At 36.5% G+C, this 19081-nt stretch overlaps 2 protein-coding genes across 6 annotated transcripts; one reads left to right on the top strand and one right to left on the bottom strand.

Moving 5' to 3' along the window:
• Positions 1 to 831: 831 nt before the first annotated feature.
• Positions 832 to 7557, bottom strand: LOC127830931 (uncharacterized). 4 transcript variants are annotated; one of them, XM_052355868.1, is made up of 5 exons: positions 7485 to 7557; positions 5468 to 5540; positions 3417 to 3461; positions 2757 to 2851; positions 832 to 1964 (listed from the first exon to the last, which is right to left on the bottom strand). In XM_052355868.1, exons 1-5 carry the CDS (start codon positions 7521 to 7523, stop codon positions 1947 to 1949), a joined length of 270 nt encoding a protein of 89 aa, XP_052211828.1. In that variant the 5' UTR covers positions 7524 to 7557; the 3' UTR covers positions 832 to 1946. The 4 variants fall into 4 exon arrangements, 3 of the variants coding, with proteins under 3 accessions (XP_052211828.1, XP_052211825.1, XP_052211826.1); XM_052355865.1 differs by having other exon boundaries at positions 2666 to 2851; positions 7485 to 7517; XR_008026330.1 differs by lacking the exons at positions 5468 to 5540; positions 7485 to 7557 and adding an exon at positions 4602 to 4659 and having other exon boundaries at positions 2666 to 2851.
• Positions 4734 to 17696, top strand: LOC127830930 (macrophage mannose receptor 1-like). Of its 2 annotated transcripts, XM_052355863.1 has the most exons (13): positions 4734 to 4885; positions 5480 to 5647; positions 7671 to 7763; positions 8141 to 8263; positions 9161 to 9268; positions 9691 to 9763; positions 10546 to 10800; positions 11459 to 11734; positions 12411 to 12572; positions 13377 to 13436; positions 13639 to 13914; positions 14227 to 14400; positions 17478 to 17696. In XM_052355863.1, exons 4-11 carry the CDS (start codon positions 8156 to 8158, stop codon positions 13647 to 13649), a joined length of 1053 nt encoding a protein of 350 aa, XP_052211823.1. In that variant the 5' UTR covers positions 4734 to 4885; positions 5480 to 5647; positions 7671 to 7763; positions 8141 to 8155; the 3' UTR covers positions 13650 to 13914; positions 14227 to 14400; positions 17478 to 17696. The 2 variants fall into 2 exon arrangements, with proteins under 2 accessions (XP_052211823.1, XP_052211824.1); XM_052355864.1 differs by lacking the exons at positions 4734 to 4885; positions 5480 to 5647; positions 7671 to 7763 and adding an exon at positions 7812 to 7968.
• The last annotated feature ends 1385 nt before the right edge of the window (positions 17697 to 19081 follow it).

Genomic DNA, 19081 nt, shown 5'->3' with positions numbered 1-19081 from the left:
ATTCACAGAGCACTGCCCAATTACACATGCATTAAACCTCCTATTCACAGAGCACTGCCCAATTACACATGCATTAAACCTCCTATTCACAGAGCACTGCCCAATTACACATGCATCAAACCTCCTATTCACAGAGCACTGCCCAATTACACATGCATTAAACCCCCTATTCACAGAGCACTGCCCAATTACACATGCATTAAACCTCCTATTCACAGAGCACTGCCCAATTACACATGCATTAAACCCCCTATTCACAGAGCACTGCCCAATTACACATGCATCAAACCCCTTATTCACAGAGCACTGCCCAATTACACATGCATTAAACCTCCTATTCACAGAGCACTGCCCAATTACACATGCATTAAACCTCCTATTCACAGAGCACTGCCCAATTACACATGCATCAAACCCCTTATTCACAGAGCACTGCCCAATTACACATGCATTAAACCTCCTATTCACAGAGCACTGCCCAATTACACATGCATTAAACCTCCTATTCACAGAGCACTGCCCAATTACACATGCATTAAACACCCTATTCACAGAGCACTGCCCAATTACAGGTACATTTGCTTTTTTGTGGGGGCAAATTAAATACACTAGTTTGCTTTTTCTAGTTTTTATGGCGAATTACACTTTAGTACACTACTACATCTGACATTTGTCAAAGTAATTAAACGGTTGAGTATTTATACCAGGGCGAAACCTAATGGAATATGTGTTTAGTAGTTGCATGCATAAACAACAACAACAACAAATAATTGGAAACAAACGTACCAGTTTAAAGCGTACATAAATGTTAAACAGAAAAAGAAACAAGTATGCCATCTTTACTTTATTAAAAATGCAGAGTAAGAGTAAAGAATGCACTCTAAGCGGTTTAAGTACCGTAACTATGTTACAGGAAGTTCACAACATGACAAGTTCATGACACACATTAGTCCCTGAAAATAAACTTGTTAAACTGTGAACGTCAAATCATCTTCTTGTGTGTGTTTCCGATTCGCAAAATAGAGTTTCTTGAAGTGGGGGTCGGGGTGGGTGGAGTTTTCCAAGCACAATTAACTTGCACTACTTCCACGAATAACATTTCTTATCTCAGTGTTTGTATATTCACTAGAACAATAACAAAGTTTTGCATTTGTATGGCATAATTATATTCGCACATCTCTGTTGAAATGATATAATTATGATGCAAGTTTTCATGACACATTGAAATATTTAACAGCGAACGCATGTTTAGGACATGCAGTTCACATACGAGAACATGTGAAAAATATACTAAACATTTATCCATAGAAAATTATAAAATACAACAATCTTGAAAAAGGTCATTTACAAAACTGTGTGTACATGAAAACGCGACAAAGCATGCAGACAAGTCGAAACATAAATTTGTCAGTATTCGCAAATATATGCTAAAATTGCTAGATTTTGCTAGATTTGACGTACTCATCAACTGGACGACATGTTCACGATGTTTAAAAAAAAACAAGTGAATAATTTTAGAATATTATTTCGACTAAATTAGGATTGCCCATATTGACGTTTATTGTAAGAATTTGAGTAATTGACCATCACATTATAAATACACTCAACGCAAATATTTTTTTACTTTGAACAATTTAACTATGCACTTATACATACGCGCCGGAATAAAAATTATTGTTACGCAACTTGCAAGAATGCATTATTCACTATTTGCACACATGCGCAAAGAACAATCAGAAAGCCAGAAGCGGAAATAAAATTTCCCGCCAATGTTGGTCCATTACACGGTTCGTCAGAATCGCCGATGCACAACGTCAAGCAGATCATGTCCGTGTCATCCCAAGCACACCTCGTATGGTTGTCCTTTTGCAAGTTTTTTGTGATGGGCAAGTACCTGGCTGATTTGTTTGGATCCAGTCCGAAAGTTTCGTCATCCGAACAACCGCTTAAGTGAGCCACCTCACCTACAGATAGAGTTGTTTTAAAATTGAATCATGTGTGTGTAAAACGTGATTTATAATACATTCCCATTTTAAAAAAAATAATATCAAACGAATTTGCTCAATAAAGGTGTCGTGACAAAAGCTTAAACGAACATAAGTTCATCAGTCAAAGTTGAGAGGGTAAGATAAAAAACTCACCAGCGATTTTACTGGGTACAAATCGAATTGTTATATTATCCTGTATTATTCTTCTGTTGTTTTAAAGTAAGTTTCAAAATTATCAGACCCAAGTCTATATTAAACCCGATGTGGTGATATCCGTAATAATTTAGACATACATTTTGACACCCGATTCTTCTCGCACATGTTTTCGCACTTCCAAATTTATCGTTACACATTGTCTAACACGACTTAGAATTCCGCTGATTGGAGCTGATGCCTTTATTTTGATAGTTTCGCGCAGACAACATTTGTGAATGAATCAAGTCAGTGTGTTATGGAATAATGCTATATATAGATAACGAACAAAAACTGTATTGAGTTTTGTTTCACATCAATTTTCATTACTAATGGTTTACAAGAAATGATCAGTGAGAAAGGCATCATTTTCAAAGTTGTCACCAAACATTTGTGTGTAAGAAGCAAACCAAACATACACTGGAGCAACACTATTTTTATAGTAATACTTAACAAGATTATAATGCGAATAACACGTCGATAACCTTTCTCATTGTTGTAAGTGAGCACCATACAGGAGGCATTAAATGGACTTTCGCAAGTCGCGATCTGTACAGGGTCGTCCCAGTCCCTTACCGACTGCCGCCACAGTGCGTGCGCAACCTGGAAGTTCGTAAAGTTCAGACACTTGTTTGTTGGACCTACGTCGTTACACGTGTAGCAATTAAGCTCTGAAACCGGAAGCAAACACAAAGGTTATGCAAATTATGTGCCGTCGCTTTGACTTTGTATCATTTACACTATACGAGTCCGTTAATCAAACATATAAACCGCTATCGGTATGTCATATTTTATCATGCATAAGCGTTTTTTTTATTTCGGGAAAGCAGTTGTGATTGTTTATTTATATTGCAAAAGCAAATGGCATATACACGACACTGTTGTCAATAAAATACTGTATTTCTTGCAATGGATATATGCTGCGGGAACCAATTGTGATCGCTCTCATTTACTTGCAAGAGATATATGCTTCGGGAACCAATTGTGATCGTTCTTGTGTACACTACAACATGCTGTCAAACTGTCTTAATAGTTGTGAGTTTTTTTAATCAATATTTAGACTATACCGTTATCATAATTCATTAAAGAGTTTGCCACAATTTTAACTATATTCAGCATTCCTATGTTAATGCTAACATGTTCAGACAGTCAACCGGGAGAGCAAAACTTGTACTGGGCGTTACTATTTTGCTCCCTGTGGTTCCCTATAATATGTTCCAGGAATACTTCACGTACCCGTCTTTTCTGGAGAGGCGGTTGTATTAGGCGGACTGCTCGTAGCTGTAGAAGAAAACAGTTGCAGCTTTCAATGATCTAATGCTGCTGTAGAAGAAAACAGTTGCAGCTTTCAATGATCTAATGCTGCTGTAGAAGAAAACAGTTGCAGCTTTCAATGATCTAATGCTGCTGTAGAAGAAAACAGTTGCAGCTTTCAATGATCTAATGCTGCTGTAGAAGAAAACAGTTGCAGCTTTCAATGATCTAATGCTGCTGTAGAAGAAAACAGTTGCAGCTTTCAATGATCTAATGCTGCTGTAGAAGAAAACAGTTGCAGCTTTCAATGATCTAATGCTGCTGTAGAAGAAAACAGTTGCAGCTTTCAATGATCTAATGCTGCTGTAGAAGAAAACAGTTGCAGCTTTCAATGGTCTAATGCTGCTGTAGAAGAAAACAGTTGCAGCTTTCAATGATCTAATGCTGCTGTAGAAGAAAACAGTTGCAGCTTTTAATGATCTAATGCTGCTGTAGAAGAAAACAGTTGCAGCTTTCAATGATCTAATGCTCTTTTTTACTTTTTTATAATACTTTAAACAAAACGTGATTGTACCTTTTGATTAACCCTCGTATAAAATGTTTGTTTTACATACATGAAACGCAGTATATAGAACGCCTATTAGAATATGAAAACTATCATTAGTGCATCAAATCCATGTAACAAAGGACAACAAACTGTCATGAAATGTAATAAAATACCTTCCTCAATACGCTTGCCTAAGTTTTGTATTTGTTTATGACAGTTCCTTATGTGCTCAGATGGTTAATCGGATAATACATTTCTAAATATGAATTAAAAACAAAAACCACCAGACATATCGATGCTACATACTTTCTCGAACATAAGATACATACTTGCCGCATCGCAATTTTCGACGAGCAGAATCCACGCGCACACGATGAACACACATATCATTCGACACATGATCTTGAACATTTTTTATACTAATAAACCATTCTAATATAAAGCTTTATTTCATATACAATTATTCAAACTTATTTATTTTTTACGGTTTCTTAAATCACGAATCGTCTGTTATCAAGCGTTTAGTTGATATACGCTGTAATGCAATTGAAAAACAGTGTATTAATAAATCCAACCTTTTCTATAACAATAACAATTATCTTGTTATCAGAGACGCTTACCAGTGTATCTTTACACATCCCTGATAAAGTATGAATGTGTACATTTACTGTGACTGCGTTCGCAACAACTCGTGATACCGTGATATCATGTTTCACATGTTTCAAAAGGAAGTAAAAAATAGGATGACATAAATTTAATTTTGCATGTTATATCTTTTTACAGAAAAAGAACCATGTGATGCTTAAACAGAGTATTTCCAAAACGTATGAATTTATTAGCTCAATAACGGCTCTGCGTGTATTTGAGTAGAATGTAGTTGAACGTGCGTTATGGCTTGAGATAGGTAAGAGCTTAATTTACTATGAATAATCACATATTGTAATGCATTCAAAACATCACGTATGCTATTAATATATAAATAGATAGAGGACACAATAAAACTCAGGGTACATTATCCGAATATAAGTTTTTGTTTTATTATCTGGTCTTTTCTTTAATCATGTGACTCATTACCTATACTAAAAACCAACGAACATTTCGCGAAATATTTCGTAAAATAAAGTCAACACATAAAAACAGTTTTCCTTATAGCAATAGCCAAAATTTCAAAGCTAGATCTGGTAGGGTAACATAGACTAAACGGTAAACAAAATTCTCGTTTTTATTTTTTGTACAACAATATATTCCATGTTAATTTCCCGTTACGATATCCGAACATTTACGAGCGAACGCGAGACTAGCTTCGGGCAACGTCGTTCTTCCGAAGCCAATCTCGCATTCGCTCTTAAAATGTTTGGGTATCGTAGCCGGATATTCACATTGAATATATTGCGACACACAAAACATAATAACTAGACGTTTGTATATCGTAAACAATCTGCACCATGCACCTACTTCACAAGTGACCCATATGTGTGACACTGACCTTTATGAATAGGTGTACAGATCTTGCGCCTGACACGTCTTCGCCACATGGTGAGCACTAATGGTAAAGTCATCTAAAATATATTGATGTATGATGAAATGAAAGTGTGGACAAGCTGCATTAGGCCACAAAAGACATTAAACCTCTAAGTGGGACCTTGATTGCGAGCTCAGGAGACAGGTATGATAATCGAACGCCATCTGCGCATAGCGAATATTTGTAATAAGTTTTTAAAGAAGTTGATTGAAAGATGAAATCGCAGTCTTCAAAGGCTCTTTAATGCTCAAATTTGAAATTTGAGTGTTGTATTGGCTTGTTTTATGTAGGGACACCCTTGCCTTACATATTCGAATGATGTGCATGGTTTGTACGTTCATTCAAAGTTGTACGATGATGGTCACATAGCAGCTTGGACTTAACATTTGTTCTTTATGTGTGACCACGACCTTTGAGATAGAAAGACGTGTATTACACGCGCCGCACTTCATCCACAAGGTGGATATATGTGGAATATATAGTACTCTAAAACCATTATTATTCGTTAGGCATTAATGTTCGTATATTTCGTCAGTGGACCGATTAGCGAATTTAAGACCCTAACGAATAATTATGTCCAATGTTTAAACAAAATTAAAACTGAATTACCGTAGTCACGAGACATTAAAATCCAACGTAATCCAAGCATACATACGTATTTTAGTAATTGGTTTAATACGGTAACGAATGACAAGGGTACATATCGAACAAGCTGTATTATACTCAAAATATTATTTTTAATATCTTAAAGTTAACTTTACCTTTGGAAGGAAAGTGGTTGAACATGCGTTACATTGTCATCTATTTAAAGTGGAACATCTGTGATAAGGTATTTCATTGAAATATTCACGATGCACGACGAGATTATCGTCTGGACTCACGCTGGCTTTCACGCAAGCAGTATCACATACAAGCTATGTGGAGCTTTGTAAATGCTTTAAACTGGTGTAAGAACCTTAGTACGCTTAGTTGCAAAGCATTTTACTTTTAAACCAGTTTGTAAGGAACGCTAAACCTTCTTTATAGACATAAATTATCAATATAATTGGGGAAAATAGCAGTGGCAACTTGAACAAAAATAAAACCAATAATTATTCTTTCTAGGGTCAATGCATTGGTATTTGCAACGCAAAACCCGTGTGGCCTCTTAACAATCGCCAAGGATGGCAATGACACACGTTACGTTTGCGCAGTGAAACAGAAGTAGCCTGCGATATTAAAATTAATATGTGATAAATTACTATATCCAAGCACTTTCGTACGTAATTGTATCATAATGAATTTTCTGACACCTTCCGTGTACCACATCGACATGCAATGGATTTTCATGATTATATTGTAAATGTAAATATGCGTTCTTCTATATAAAAGTATCGCTGTGATTGTATTAAACAAACTGACAAATCAAGTGTATTACTTAATCTTTGCTATACCTTTAAGATTCCATATTTAGATTATTAACATTATTTTCGTGTACGATAATAAACCATACAAGTAGAATAATAAACCATGCTGTCTGTTTTGCAAAAAAACACATGCCCATCTTAATATATAATCAGCATACACTTCGTAAATTGTAAGATCTAAGCTAAATAGCGATGTAAAACGTTTCAATAGCAACTATTCTATGCATACATCGGCATAATAAATACCAGTGCTTGCAAACCAATAAATATATATTATACAAATACTTTCAGTCGCGTTCTGAGAAAACTGGGAATAATGCATGTGCGTAAAGTGTCGTCTCAGATTAGCCTGTGCAGTTCGCACAGGCTAATCTGGGACGACACTTTCCGCTTATATGTAATTTTTCGTTTAAATGAAGTCTCTTCTTACCAAAAATCGAATTAGGCGGATAGTGTCGTCCCTGATTAACCTGTGTGGATCGCACAGGCTTATCTGGGACGACACTTTACGCACATGCATTAAGCCCAGTTTTCTCAGAATGCGACTCCTTTGTACTTTTCCATGGGATCATTACCTGACATTCATGCAACATACTTAACATGTGCGAGCACATATACCTCAATGTGTCTACTGAACGCGTCTATCAGTGGTAACAGTTTTGTAAATAATTACCTGCTGCCATCTTCATATTCATTTACAGAATATTTCAACGAAGCGAATTGTAAACGTTTGCTCATTAAAAGGTCTTATCTTTTACTAGCCATTCATTCGTCATGAGGTCAGCATTTTTGGAATTATTAGATAACAACGTAGGGACACATTGCACTGGCAGAATAGACGTGGCTCAAACAAGGTGAGACAATTTAATATAAGTTCCTTGTAAACAGATTTTTTATTGATGCGAACATTGAAAATAATTGGTTAATTTAAAACAATGCAATCAAATAAGATTCACGTTATCAAACGACATTTTCTTGATTGAAAATCAGACTTTTAAAACACATTGGATACTCATTTCAAAGTAAACTTAAATAAAAGCATGCACGAATAAGAAACACGTAAGTTTAACGAGGGACACATATAGTTAAATGATACAGTTTATTTGTTTTCGTGTAAAGTATAAAAGCTCAATTTATACGTTTAAAATTAATTACAACGGAAAATAAAGTTACGGTATTGATTATGTCGTAATTAAAGTACAACAAAAATAGCACGTTGTTTTTGTTGCAGTTAAAAGCACCTCGGATGGACACACATTTTTCTCTCGTGGTTGCTCTGGCAACATTTCGTATGAGTAATGGTGACTATAGTTGCATTTGCAATTATAATCAAGATATTGCAGTGTACAACGAAGTAAGTGATACTTTCAATACATAATAATATAATGTTCAGTGTAGTTCTAACTACTTTGAGATATAATTAAAATGACAAAATGTTTAATTTGGAACAATTGAATGGCAAATGTACAGATCTGTTAAAGAGCATACTTACATCTGCCACAATGTTGTTAAATACATACCAAATCAAACAGTTAATTGGCACTCACAAATGCTCGTAAAAGTATTATATTCTGTGCTAGTGAGTCACTGACAGAACCAATTCATTTCTGTAAACAGTGTCCGTGGTAGGTATGAAATGGTGATTAACAGACATAAATATATGGTCTATTGTAGCTCGCCGTGGTTACTATGGTACTTGCGAACCATAATTATTATCATTACTTACAATATTGAAACTCGGGTTTGTTCGTGCGCGTTTAGCGCGAAATTAATTATATAATGACGTACATGTAGCATCGCATTTATTGCGTCAAGCGATGATAGATTTAACTCAGTTTTAATAGGAATTTATTATCCCCCGCCATAGGCGGAGGGATATTGTTTTGGCGTTGTCCGTCTTTCCGTCCGTCTTTTCGTCTTTTCGTCCGTCCGTCCGGAGCCATATCTTGGAAGTGCTTTGGCGGATTTCATTGAAACTTGGTATGAGTATAAATATGGATAAGAGGATGATGCACGCCAAATGTCATTGTACACCATCTGTTAATAACGGAGTTATGGCCCTTTGTATATTGAAACATTGCTTTTTTGAGTGGCAAATATAACACGTTTGTGTCTAGAAACATATTTGGCGGGGATATAAATTCAACGAATTTGCTTGTTTATCTCAATTATGAACTTATATTCATGCATTACAATCAATGTCACAGAGCCACACACACAACTATTTATTAAATAACGCCATTTAATTCAGACTTCCAACTCCAGTTTCTTGATGGGACACATGTATGAATTTGACTGCAAAGCGGCAGGGTCACCCACGGGCATGGCTGGCTGGGCATCTGTGCTATTTCAGCATCAGGTTTGTTGGTTTTCATCTTTTGTTTATGGTATACGGATCTGTCTTGATAATGGTCACTATATACGTTGTTATATTTTTTGGTAGCATTTATCCTACCTCCGTTGTTGATTTGTTTTCAAAATATTACAGAAAAATAAAAGAACAGGTTTACTTCTGCAATCACTGTTGTACATATAAACCAAATAATTATGCGCGTTTATTTTTTGTTAACTTTTTTAAATTATGTTTTCTTTTCGATAAATGTACATCAACCTGATGGCATGTGCAGTTTAGTATTATTACCCGTAAACTTCAATTCCCTAACATATGAGTATGATCCGTGTTATACTTGCGACTACCACAATATGGTCGGTGCAAGAATTCCATTGTATTTCTCTGTTTATATCTGGATAAACGCTAGAGTGTACTTTTAGTTTTCTTAGTTAGGGTACGTGCAATTGGTTGACAACATGGAACAACAAAGTTGTCCGGGAGCTACCCCAATAGGAGATGACTGTAAGTCCCATAGCATACTAGTATACAGTCAGTTGTAATTTTCGAGTCCTTGATTAACTACCGTTCATAAATAACAATAATTAGAATAACAACACGCAATGTAGTAATTAATAAAATAAAGTATTGTTATGACCGAATGAATAGAAATTTCTGATTGACATTGAAGATAATGTTCATTTAGCTGAGAAGCCGAAGCTAGGATGTTTATTTTAATGTCATTTCTTAACGTTAAATACTAGATCAAGTTGTACATATGGAGATTTCGAAAAAACTTAACACTTGAAAGTTGTATTAACAACCTCTCCCGCTGTAATTTTAACAATACGGAAACTGAAAATATACTTAAAAAAAAACAAAGATCGTGGTACAAGATAATTTGATCTCCAATTAAAATTTCCATTATTACTTTATAAAAAACTACTTCGGCATTATTTCACCGTTTGTAATGTGTATGCTAGTTATATATTAGTTATATATATACATGTAATCATATATATGTATATAGGTCGATTGGATGACCGTAAGAAACATTCTAGCCCTAGTTTATTGTGTCAAGTTTATTTTTTATAAACATAGTTCTGGTCATCTGTTTAAATTATATTGCTCTCACTTCGACTGTGCTAATACACTTCTGGTGTGTATGTATGCTCACTAAACCGCGAGCCATTACTGCCAGTCGATAGATTAACCATTTAAGCCATTCTTAAAATTAATAATACTGTGTAATGCAATGCTTTTTTTAACCTAAAAGTGCTGTTATTTAAAAATTATTATTATTCCAGTAACCACATCAAATCCTCCAACAATACAAACGACAACTACAGAAGATCTTACCACGTTATTACCAACTACTACAACACCAGTACCAACAACGTTACCGCCGTCAACAGCAGCACCATTCACTTCTGTCCAGACAGACCAGAGCACAACAGCAACCACAACACAACCACCAACAACAGCTGCACCTTCTACTACAGTTATGACCGACCAGGCCACGACAACAACAACATCAACGTATCTTAGCCCTGTGGCAGGAGGTAAACATCGCCTCTAAAATATGAAACTTCTCAAAGTCAAAATTAGAGAATAAAAATTCTCCATTTAAAGTAATATTATGGGCATTTTTCACTGTTGAATTGAGCTGAAAAGAATTAACAGGTTAAAAGAATTAGTTAAAATGTGGTAGCTGACCAATTATCTACAACTCATTTTGCTACAAGTTTTTATACGTCAGTTGTAAAACCGAAAGTACGGTTGATATTCAAATGGATTATGTTTCTCTTTCCGTGATATTGTTTTAGTATGTTGATGCTGCATTAACAAATATTAGTGTATTTGAAGTGAAAACACCAAAAATAAACAACGGTTGCGATAAACACATATATACTGTTAGATGTCCATAATATCACTCTAATTATTTCGCGATATTACATCGGTGAAAACATGAGAATTTAATCTTTTACAATCATATACAACCTGGCTTTAAATAACAATTTACATTCACCATTCGGCTGTAATAATGATCACAAGAACAAATAACATTGTAGAATGCTGTTTAATTCATTGGTTTCCTATAATTTTAAGAAGCCATTCATTTTATGAATAAACCGTTGTATAAACATGCACTGATTGTTCTTTGTTAAAAGTAGGTTAGATGCATACAAATCATTATTATTATGCTTCTTTGATTGCCAGTCCACTATGGATGTGAAGAGACGTTATTCTTGCATGCCGCCTCTCATGATAGCAAGCTCTTCACTATAAGCCAGACGTGCTACGAACTGGTAAGAGAGGCTGTATCTTGGACGGATGCAGAAAACGACTGTAAAAGTCGTGGAGGACATTTAGTACACATTGAAAACGACGAACAGCAGAACAAAATATACGAGGTCGTCAAGCAATACCATGATGATCATGTCTGGATAGGGCTGAACGACCGTGAACATGAAGAAACATTTGTATGGTCATCAGGTGAACATGCACTCCAACTATGTCGTTTTCCTATAGATGGAAACATACAACTATGTCGTTTTCCTATAGATGGAAACATACAACTATGTCGTTTTCCTATAGATGCAAACATACAACTATGTCGTTTTCCTATAGATGGAAACATACAACTATGTCGTTTTCCTTTAGATGCAAACATACAAATATGTCGTTTTCCTATAGATGGAAACATACGACTATGTCGTTTTCATATAGATGGAAACATACAACTATGTCGCGTTCATATAGATGGAAACATACAACTATGTCGTTTTCCTATAGATTGAAACATAATAACACATTTACTGAACTAAACACATAACTGACTTATTAGGACAGGAAGTACGGTCCGTTAGAAAATACAAACGTGTTTTGGCGCTTAATGAAGGATTTATTCATATTTCATTTATATTACTTTAAGATGCATTATGTCGTAAAAAACCTTTATTGCATGGCTATGTGCAGTATCTGCTGCCTGTTTTTCTTTCAATATGTAAAGCAATTCTACGATTTGTTACACGCGTATGAACGGGATTATTAATTTTTCTTCCCAAAGCAGATACCATGCAAATAAGTCACATCTTTCCTCAGAAATTGCATCCATATCCAAAATGTTTACATATTCATGCATATTTTACACGGTTCAACGATTTTACAGGAAATTCAGTTAATTACACCCACTGGTACCCCGGTCGAAAGACTAACCTCCCGTTAAATGAAGACTGTGTAGCCATGTGGATGGACCACGGAGGGCAATGGGAGGACGTACACTGCAGCCCTAATTTGCTGTACAATGCGCATGCGTACGTGTGTGAATTTGGTATGGAGACTGACATAATTAAGGAACATTATGAACGTATTTTGACCCGACATATGATCCTAATTCAGATAATTTCGATTAAGTTCGGGCTTTTTAAACGGTGCGTATTACAGCCTAATACACGCACTAACGTTGTAAACTTTAACCGTGATATCGGGCGTATGATTTACACGCGTTTGAAGACTTTTTCGCTGTGTATGTCTGTTCATTTTACTATAATTACAACTTCTGTCACATTCATATGAATGCTGCATTCTGATAGGATAGTTTATTCACGTGGCCGGTTTTTCATTTTCCGATGAACCCACTTCGTATGCAAATTTCAACATGAATATTCTTGTCATAAACAAGTTGCCAAAATGACGTTATGTTTTGCGCGAAACTTAATGATGATGTTTTTTTATTGGTCAATTGCGACATGACGTTATATTTTTGGCGCGAACTTCAACGATGTACACGTTTGACGGAGATGAAACCGAAACTAAAAATAGATTCATACGCTAGATTAAGAAGGACTTTTATGACCCTTGCCACGATATAATTTCAGCTTTAAGATCATTTTGTGTGTAATTATAAGAATTGAATAGCATTTTTCTGCATTTCATCGGTGTATGACCTGTCGGGAAAAATACACCTAATTTATGCATTTGGCGTAATTTTCCCGACAGTTCATACACCGATGAAATGCAGAAATATGCTATTCAATTATTAAAAAATAATACAAAGTGATCGGTGCCAATAGGAATGTCAGATTATTGCCTAAACCGATGCATAGGTATATGGTTTTATATATATGTTTTTCAGATGCAATAAATGACATGATGACAACAACCCCTGATGAAAATTCGTTGATAAACACAGATGGTACGTATCGGCTCAGCTTTGCGTGTCGGCAATGATTATCTTAGACATTGCTTGTGTTGAACATTAATGTCTCAGATTTTCGATAAATTATTTCGTTACTTAAAAAAGTATGGAAAATGAGTTTATAAAAATTCTCGGATATAGCTTGTATTTAAATATGTTAGCTATGCCGACGCTTAATATTTCCATCATATTACGACAGGCATCATGTAGTTATGCAAGCACGAGCAGTCAAGTCTTGGGACTATTGAAAGCGTTGGGCAATTTGGAAGAAGTTGCTATAGTTTCTACACTGACATAGTGATTTGGGTTCACGCCGAACGAACTTGCGAGCAGGACGGTGGCCACCTTGTACAAATCAACGACGAGCATGAACAGCGATTCGTCGAGGCTTTTATGATGAGGCACAATCCGTCATCGCCTGTTTGGATTGGTCTCAATGACCGAAAGAATGAGGGACAGTTTGTATGGACTGACGGTAATTTGCGTCGAGTTCAGCTTAACTATGCCGATCATTAACGAGATTTATTTGCGTAACTTACCGATGTTAATGTTTTTGTTCAAATTACTCTTGGTAATTAAAAAAGGCAACCCATGTTGCTTAAATGGAACACATATCAAAGTAAACGATATTTATTGATTGTCGTGTTCTTTAATATGTATATTATTTTAAATCAGAATGGCGTTATAGTTTTAATCTACCATGGTCTTCTACCATGGTCTCATATAATGTAAAAAATAAGATATTGTACAAAATGCTTATTTAGGATTTTATGTCATAAACACACAGGACAGGCCGTAAACTACGCAAACTGGTTGCCAGGACATGTGACGCACGGTAGCGACGAGGACTGCGTGGCGCTGTTGCCTAGCAACAATGGAAGCTGGGACGATTTCAGCTGTGGAACTTCCGGTTTTCTTGGCTTTGAGCGTGGAGAGAGGCATCACCCGTTGTGTGAATTCGGTAACTGTGGTGCTAGTGCATGTACAATAAGTCCCCTAATGGTGTTTGTCTAGAGGACTGGATGAACTTTATGTTGGCCCTCCTGCCGGGACGATAGCTTTGTTCACCTAAAAGAACTATAGGTTTGTCATCCAATAGGGTTAATTGATTTACCGTCCTGGAGTGACTTAAGATATTTTCCTATTGAAAGGACAATCGTTTTGTTTCTCTAGGAAGGACTTTAGGTTTACCATGTAGGAGGTAGAACAGGTTTTTCCAAATTTAAGGGACTATAGGTGTGGTCTCCTAAAGGGAGTATAGGTTTTCCCCTGCGAACGAGACTTTAGTTTTGTCTTTTTAAATAGAATACATGTTTACTGTCAAAAGTGATTTTGAATTTTTCCTATTGAAGGGACTATAGGTTTGCTCTACTGAAGGGACTATATGTTTGCTCAACTTAAGGGACTATATGTTTGCTTTACTTAAGTGTCTGTAGGTTTGCTCTACTAAAAGGACTTTAAATTTGTCCTATTGAAGGGAATATTTGTTTGCTCTTCTGAAGGGACTATATGTTTGTTTGTTCTACTGAAGGGACTATGTTTGCTCTACCAAAGTGTCTATAGGTTTGATCTACTTGGAGTGTTGATATGTTTGCTGTACTGATGGGACTATAGGTTGGCTCTACTCAAGGGACTATATGTTTGCGCTATAGGTTTTGGTTGTTTGACTATACGTTTGTTCTACTTAATGGAGTCTTTGTTTGCTCTACTGAAGGGACTTTTTATTTGCACTACTTAAAATACGGTAGGTTTGCTCTCCTTCGGGGTTAAGATTTTCTCAACTGAACGAACTAAATATTCGCCAAACGGAAACGTCTATAGGTTTGCTCGACTAAAGGGACACTATGTTTGCTCTCCCAGGTGGCTATATTGCTCTACTAAATGGAATAAAGGTTTGCTCTACTGAATGCACTAAAGGTCTTCTCTTCTACAGGTCTACGTGTTTGCTCTACTGAAGACACTAAATGTTTTCTCTCCTAAGGGACTATATGTTTGCTCTTCTGAAGGGACTATATGTTTGCTCTACTGAAGGCACTACAGATTTGATCTACTGAAGGGACTGTGTGTTTGCTCTACTGAAGAGACTATATGTTTTTTCTCCGTAAGAGACTATTATGTTAGCTCTCATAAAGGGACAATATGTTTGCTCTACAGAGAGAGAAACTATGTGTTTGCAGTACGGAAGGAACTATAGGTTTGCTCTCCTGGCGGGACTTTAGGTTTGCTCTCCTTAAGGGACTGTATGTCACTTTCTTTAAGGGACTATATGTTTGCTCTCCTTAAGGGACCATATGTTGGCTCTACTGAAGAGACTATATATTTTTTTCTCGACGGAAGGAACTATATGTTTTCTCTCCCGATGGGACTAAATGTTTGCTCTACTGAAGGAACTATAGGTTTGCTTCACTGAAGGGAATATATGTTTTCTATTCTGAAGGGACTATAGGTTTGCTCTCCTGACGTGACTATAGGTTTGCTCTACTGATGGGAATAAATGTTAGTTGTACTGGGGGAACTACATGTTTTCCGTACGGTAGGAATTATAGGTAAGCCCTACTGAACCTACTGTATGTTTGCCCAACTGAAGGAAATTTCGGTTTGCCGTACTCAAGGGACTAAAGGTTAGCCGTATTGAAAATACTATATGTTTGCCCTACTCAAGGGGGTACAGGTTTGCTCTACTTGAGGGACTTTATGTTTGCTCTACTTGAAGAAGAGTTGCTCTACTGAATGTAGTTTAGGTTGAAGAGACAATATATTTTGCCATACTGAAAGGAATATATATGTGCCCTTTTGAAGGGACTAAAGGTTTGCTCTAACGATAGGACTATATATTTGCCCTACTGAACTTACTATATGTTTGACCTACTGAATGGACTTTGTGTTTGCTTTCCTTGAAAACTAAAGGTGTGTGAACTCTTGAAGGGACTATATGTTTTCTCTACTGAAGGGACTACAGGTTTGACCCACTGCATGAATAATAGTCCTAATCAATGGACTTTAGGTTTGCCCTACTGACAAAAATATACGTTTGTTCTCCTGGGTTATAGATTTGCGCCGAGGAATGTAAAATTGGTCTTCTCTGCAGAAAGGGCAGTATGTTTGCTCTAATTAAGGGATATAAGGATTGCCCTACGGAATTTATTATAGGTTTTCTCTTCTTTAGGGTTTATATGCTTTCCCTATCGAAAGGACTTTAGGTTTGCTCTCCTGACGGGACTAAAGCTTTGCCGTAATGTAGGGACTATAGGCTTACAAGTCGATGCACTATCTTTCGGTTTGTTTGTCAAGTTAACATTCAGATCTACAGTGAAGAACCACGGTATTTCCAAACATTTCAATTCGATCATTATGAACGATCTAATATTAATCACCCTAGCGCATAACATAGGTCAAAGACATACAAAATAAAATATATTTAATTTTGCGTTAAATGAAAAAAATTCCTATGCTATAAAGCTTTGTATTCATATTGGGTTATATTTTTTGGCGTCGTTCATTTGATCATTGTTCGTCAATACGCCTATCGGCAAAAATGAAACTAAAGTAGAACGGTTTTATAAGTAAATATGAAGTGATCATTTATATTTGTAAATATATCAAATATACTAGCCGGATCCTGCACGCGCTTTTATTTATTTAAAGTTGAAAGGACAGACGAATTTTACTGAAATAACGCTGAATACAGGCACTTCTCGAAAAGCACTTAACGAATGAAGGTTAACATATGGACCGTGCTATGTGAAACGGGGGTTTAATGCTTGTGCGTAAAGTGTCGTCCCAGATTAGCATGTGCAGTCCGCACAGGCTAATCAGGGACGACACTTTCTGCTTGTATGATATTTTCTGTTTAAAGAAAGTATATTCATAGCAAAAATCCAGTTTAGGCGGAAAGTGTCATCTCTGATTAGCCTGTGCGGACTGCACAGGGTAATCAGGGCCGACACTTTACGCACATGCATTAAACCCCATTTTCACAGAACACGGCTCATATATTCATTTTATTGTTTTATAATATTTATGTTTATTCATTTACAGCAGCCTCCCAGATTTTACACGGATCAATTCTTGTGGGCTGAATATGCCCCCCCCCCCCCCACCAACAACCGGAAAAATCCATGTACAATAGTAAATAAATGACAATTGATGTTAGCTGTAAGAGTAGAACACAACAACAGGAACCAACGTGAAAATAAATAAATTGTATAGTTGTTTTGTATTAAATTGAATTTAATGAAAAATATAATTCATTTTGAATTTGGTTGTTTGGATTTAAAGATATGTGCTTATATCTATAAAAACACGGAGGGACTTTTCTCACGCAATACTTTTGAAACTTGAATACCTAGTTATGTGTAAATATTTATATTAAAAATTTATTTTACATATTATCATTTTACTACATTTTGTTAAAAGCTCAAGATACAAACATTCATGAAGATCGGACGCCTAAAGAGTTGGGTTTGGTATAATTTAATCTTGTCGCACGTGTAAATCATATAAATCTGATTGAATTTAACGTCAGCACTGTTTGTGTGTTCTTACACAAAAATACATAAAATTAAGTCAATAAACAATATAGCTCGAATACATATTCAGGATCGCAACAGCGCAATTTTCATGATGCAAAATACATGCCTTTCTCTACCAAGCGTTCGATCGTCAGGGAAGCGTGATTTTATCGAGAGCTTGCACTGAATGAAATCAAATGTGTCTTGTTCTGAGAAAACTGGGCTTAATGCATGTGCGTAAAGTGTCGTCCCAGATTAGCCTGTGCAGTCCGCACAGGCTAATCAGGGACGACACTTTCCGCTTCAAGGGTATATTTAGTTTCAAGGAAGTCCCTCCTTACCGAAAATCAAGTTTAGGCGGAAAGTGTCGTCCCTGATTAGCCTGTGCGGACTGCACAGGCTAATCTGGGACGACACTTTACGCACATGCATTATGACCAGCTTTCACAGAACAAGACACAAATGATCACATGTACAATTATAAATCAAAATATTTACTCCTAACTGAGGTAATCCAATTTGAAAAGTGTTGCATAAGTACAATCGCCATTTTCGTGTTGCGTTAAAAAGTCAAAAACGTGTATTAAAAAATATATAGATAAGAAAGTCGAAGAAACCTTGCGGTCAACTTAGGACACATTGGCAGCTGCTAAAGATACGATACGTCTAAATGTTAACGCTAGTGAAGTCGCACTGACGACAACGCTGTCCGAAATATTGGCATTCGGTACGCACACATAGCTTCATTTTTACGACTAAGATTGGCGTAGGGCTTTTACCAATCGACACTTTGTATATCCACAGGGTTCATAATCGTATGTCGATGTTGACGCGGGAGGCGGAAAACTACAACGGGCGAGGCATGGTCAGGGGTGATAACCCCAAAAAAGGGTTAGGGTAAGGGTTAGGGTTAGGGGTCGGGTTAGGGTTAGGGTTGGGTTTAGGCTAACCCAAACCCTAACCCGACCCCTAACACTAACCCTGACCCTGACCCTTACCCTAACCCTCTAACCCCCCCTTGCGCAATACCATACCATGCATCGCCCGTTGTAGTTTTCCGCCTCCCTGTTGACGCTCGCTCGATGTACAGATGGCCGGCATGAGCCCGAAAACCCATTTTCCTACTTAGAG

Source organism: Dreissena polymorpha, chromosome 5 (assembly GCF_020536995.1).
Source record: "Dreissena polymorpha isolate Duluth1 chromosome 5, UMN_Dpol_1.0, whole genome shotgun sequence".
Taxonomy (NCBI): Eukaryota; Metazoa; Mollusca; class Bivalvia; order Myida; family Dreissenidae; genus Dreissena; species Dreissena polymorpha.
This window is presented reverse-complemented; position numbering and strand designations above follow the sequence as displayed.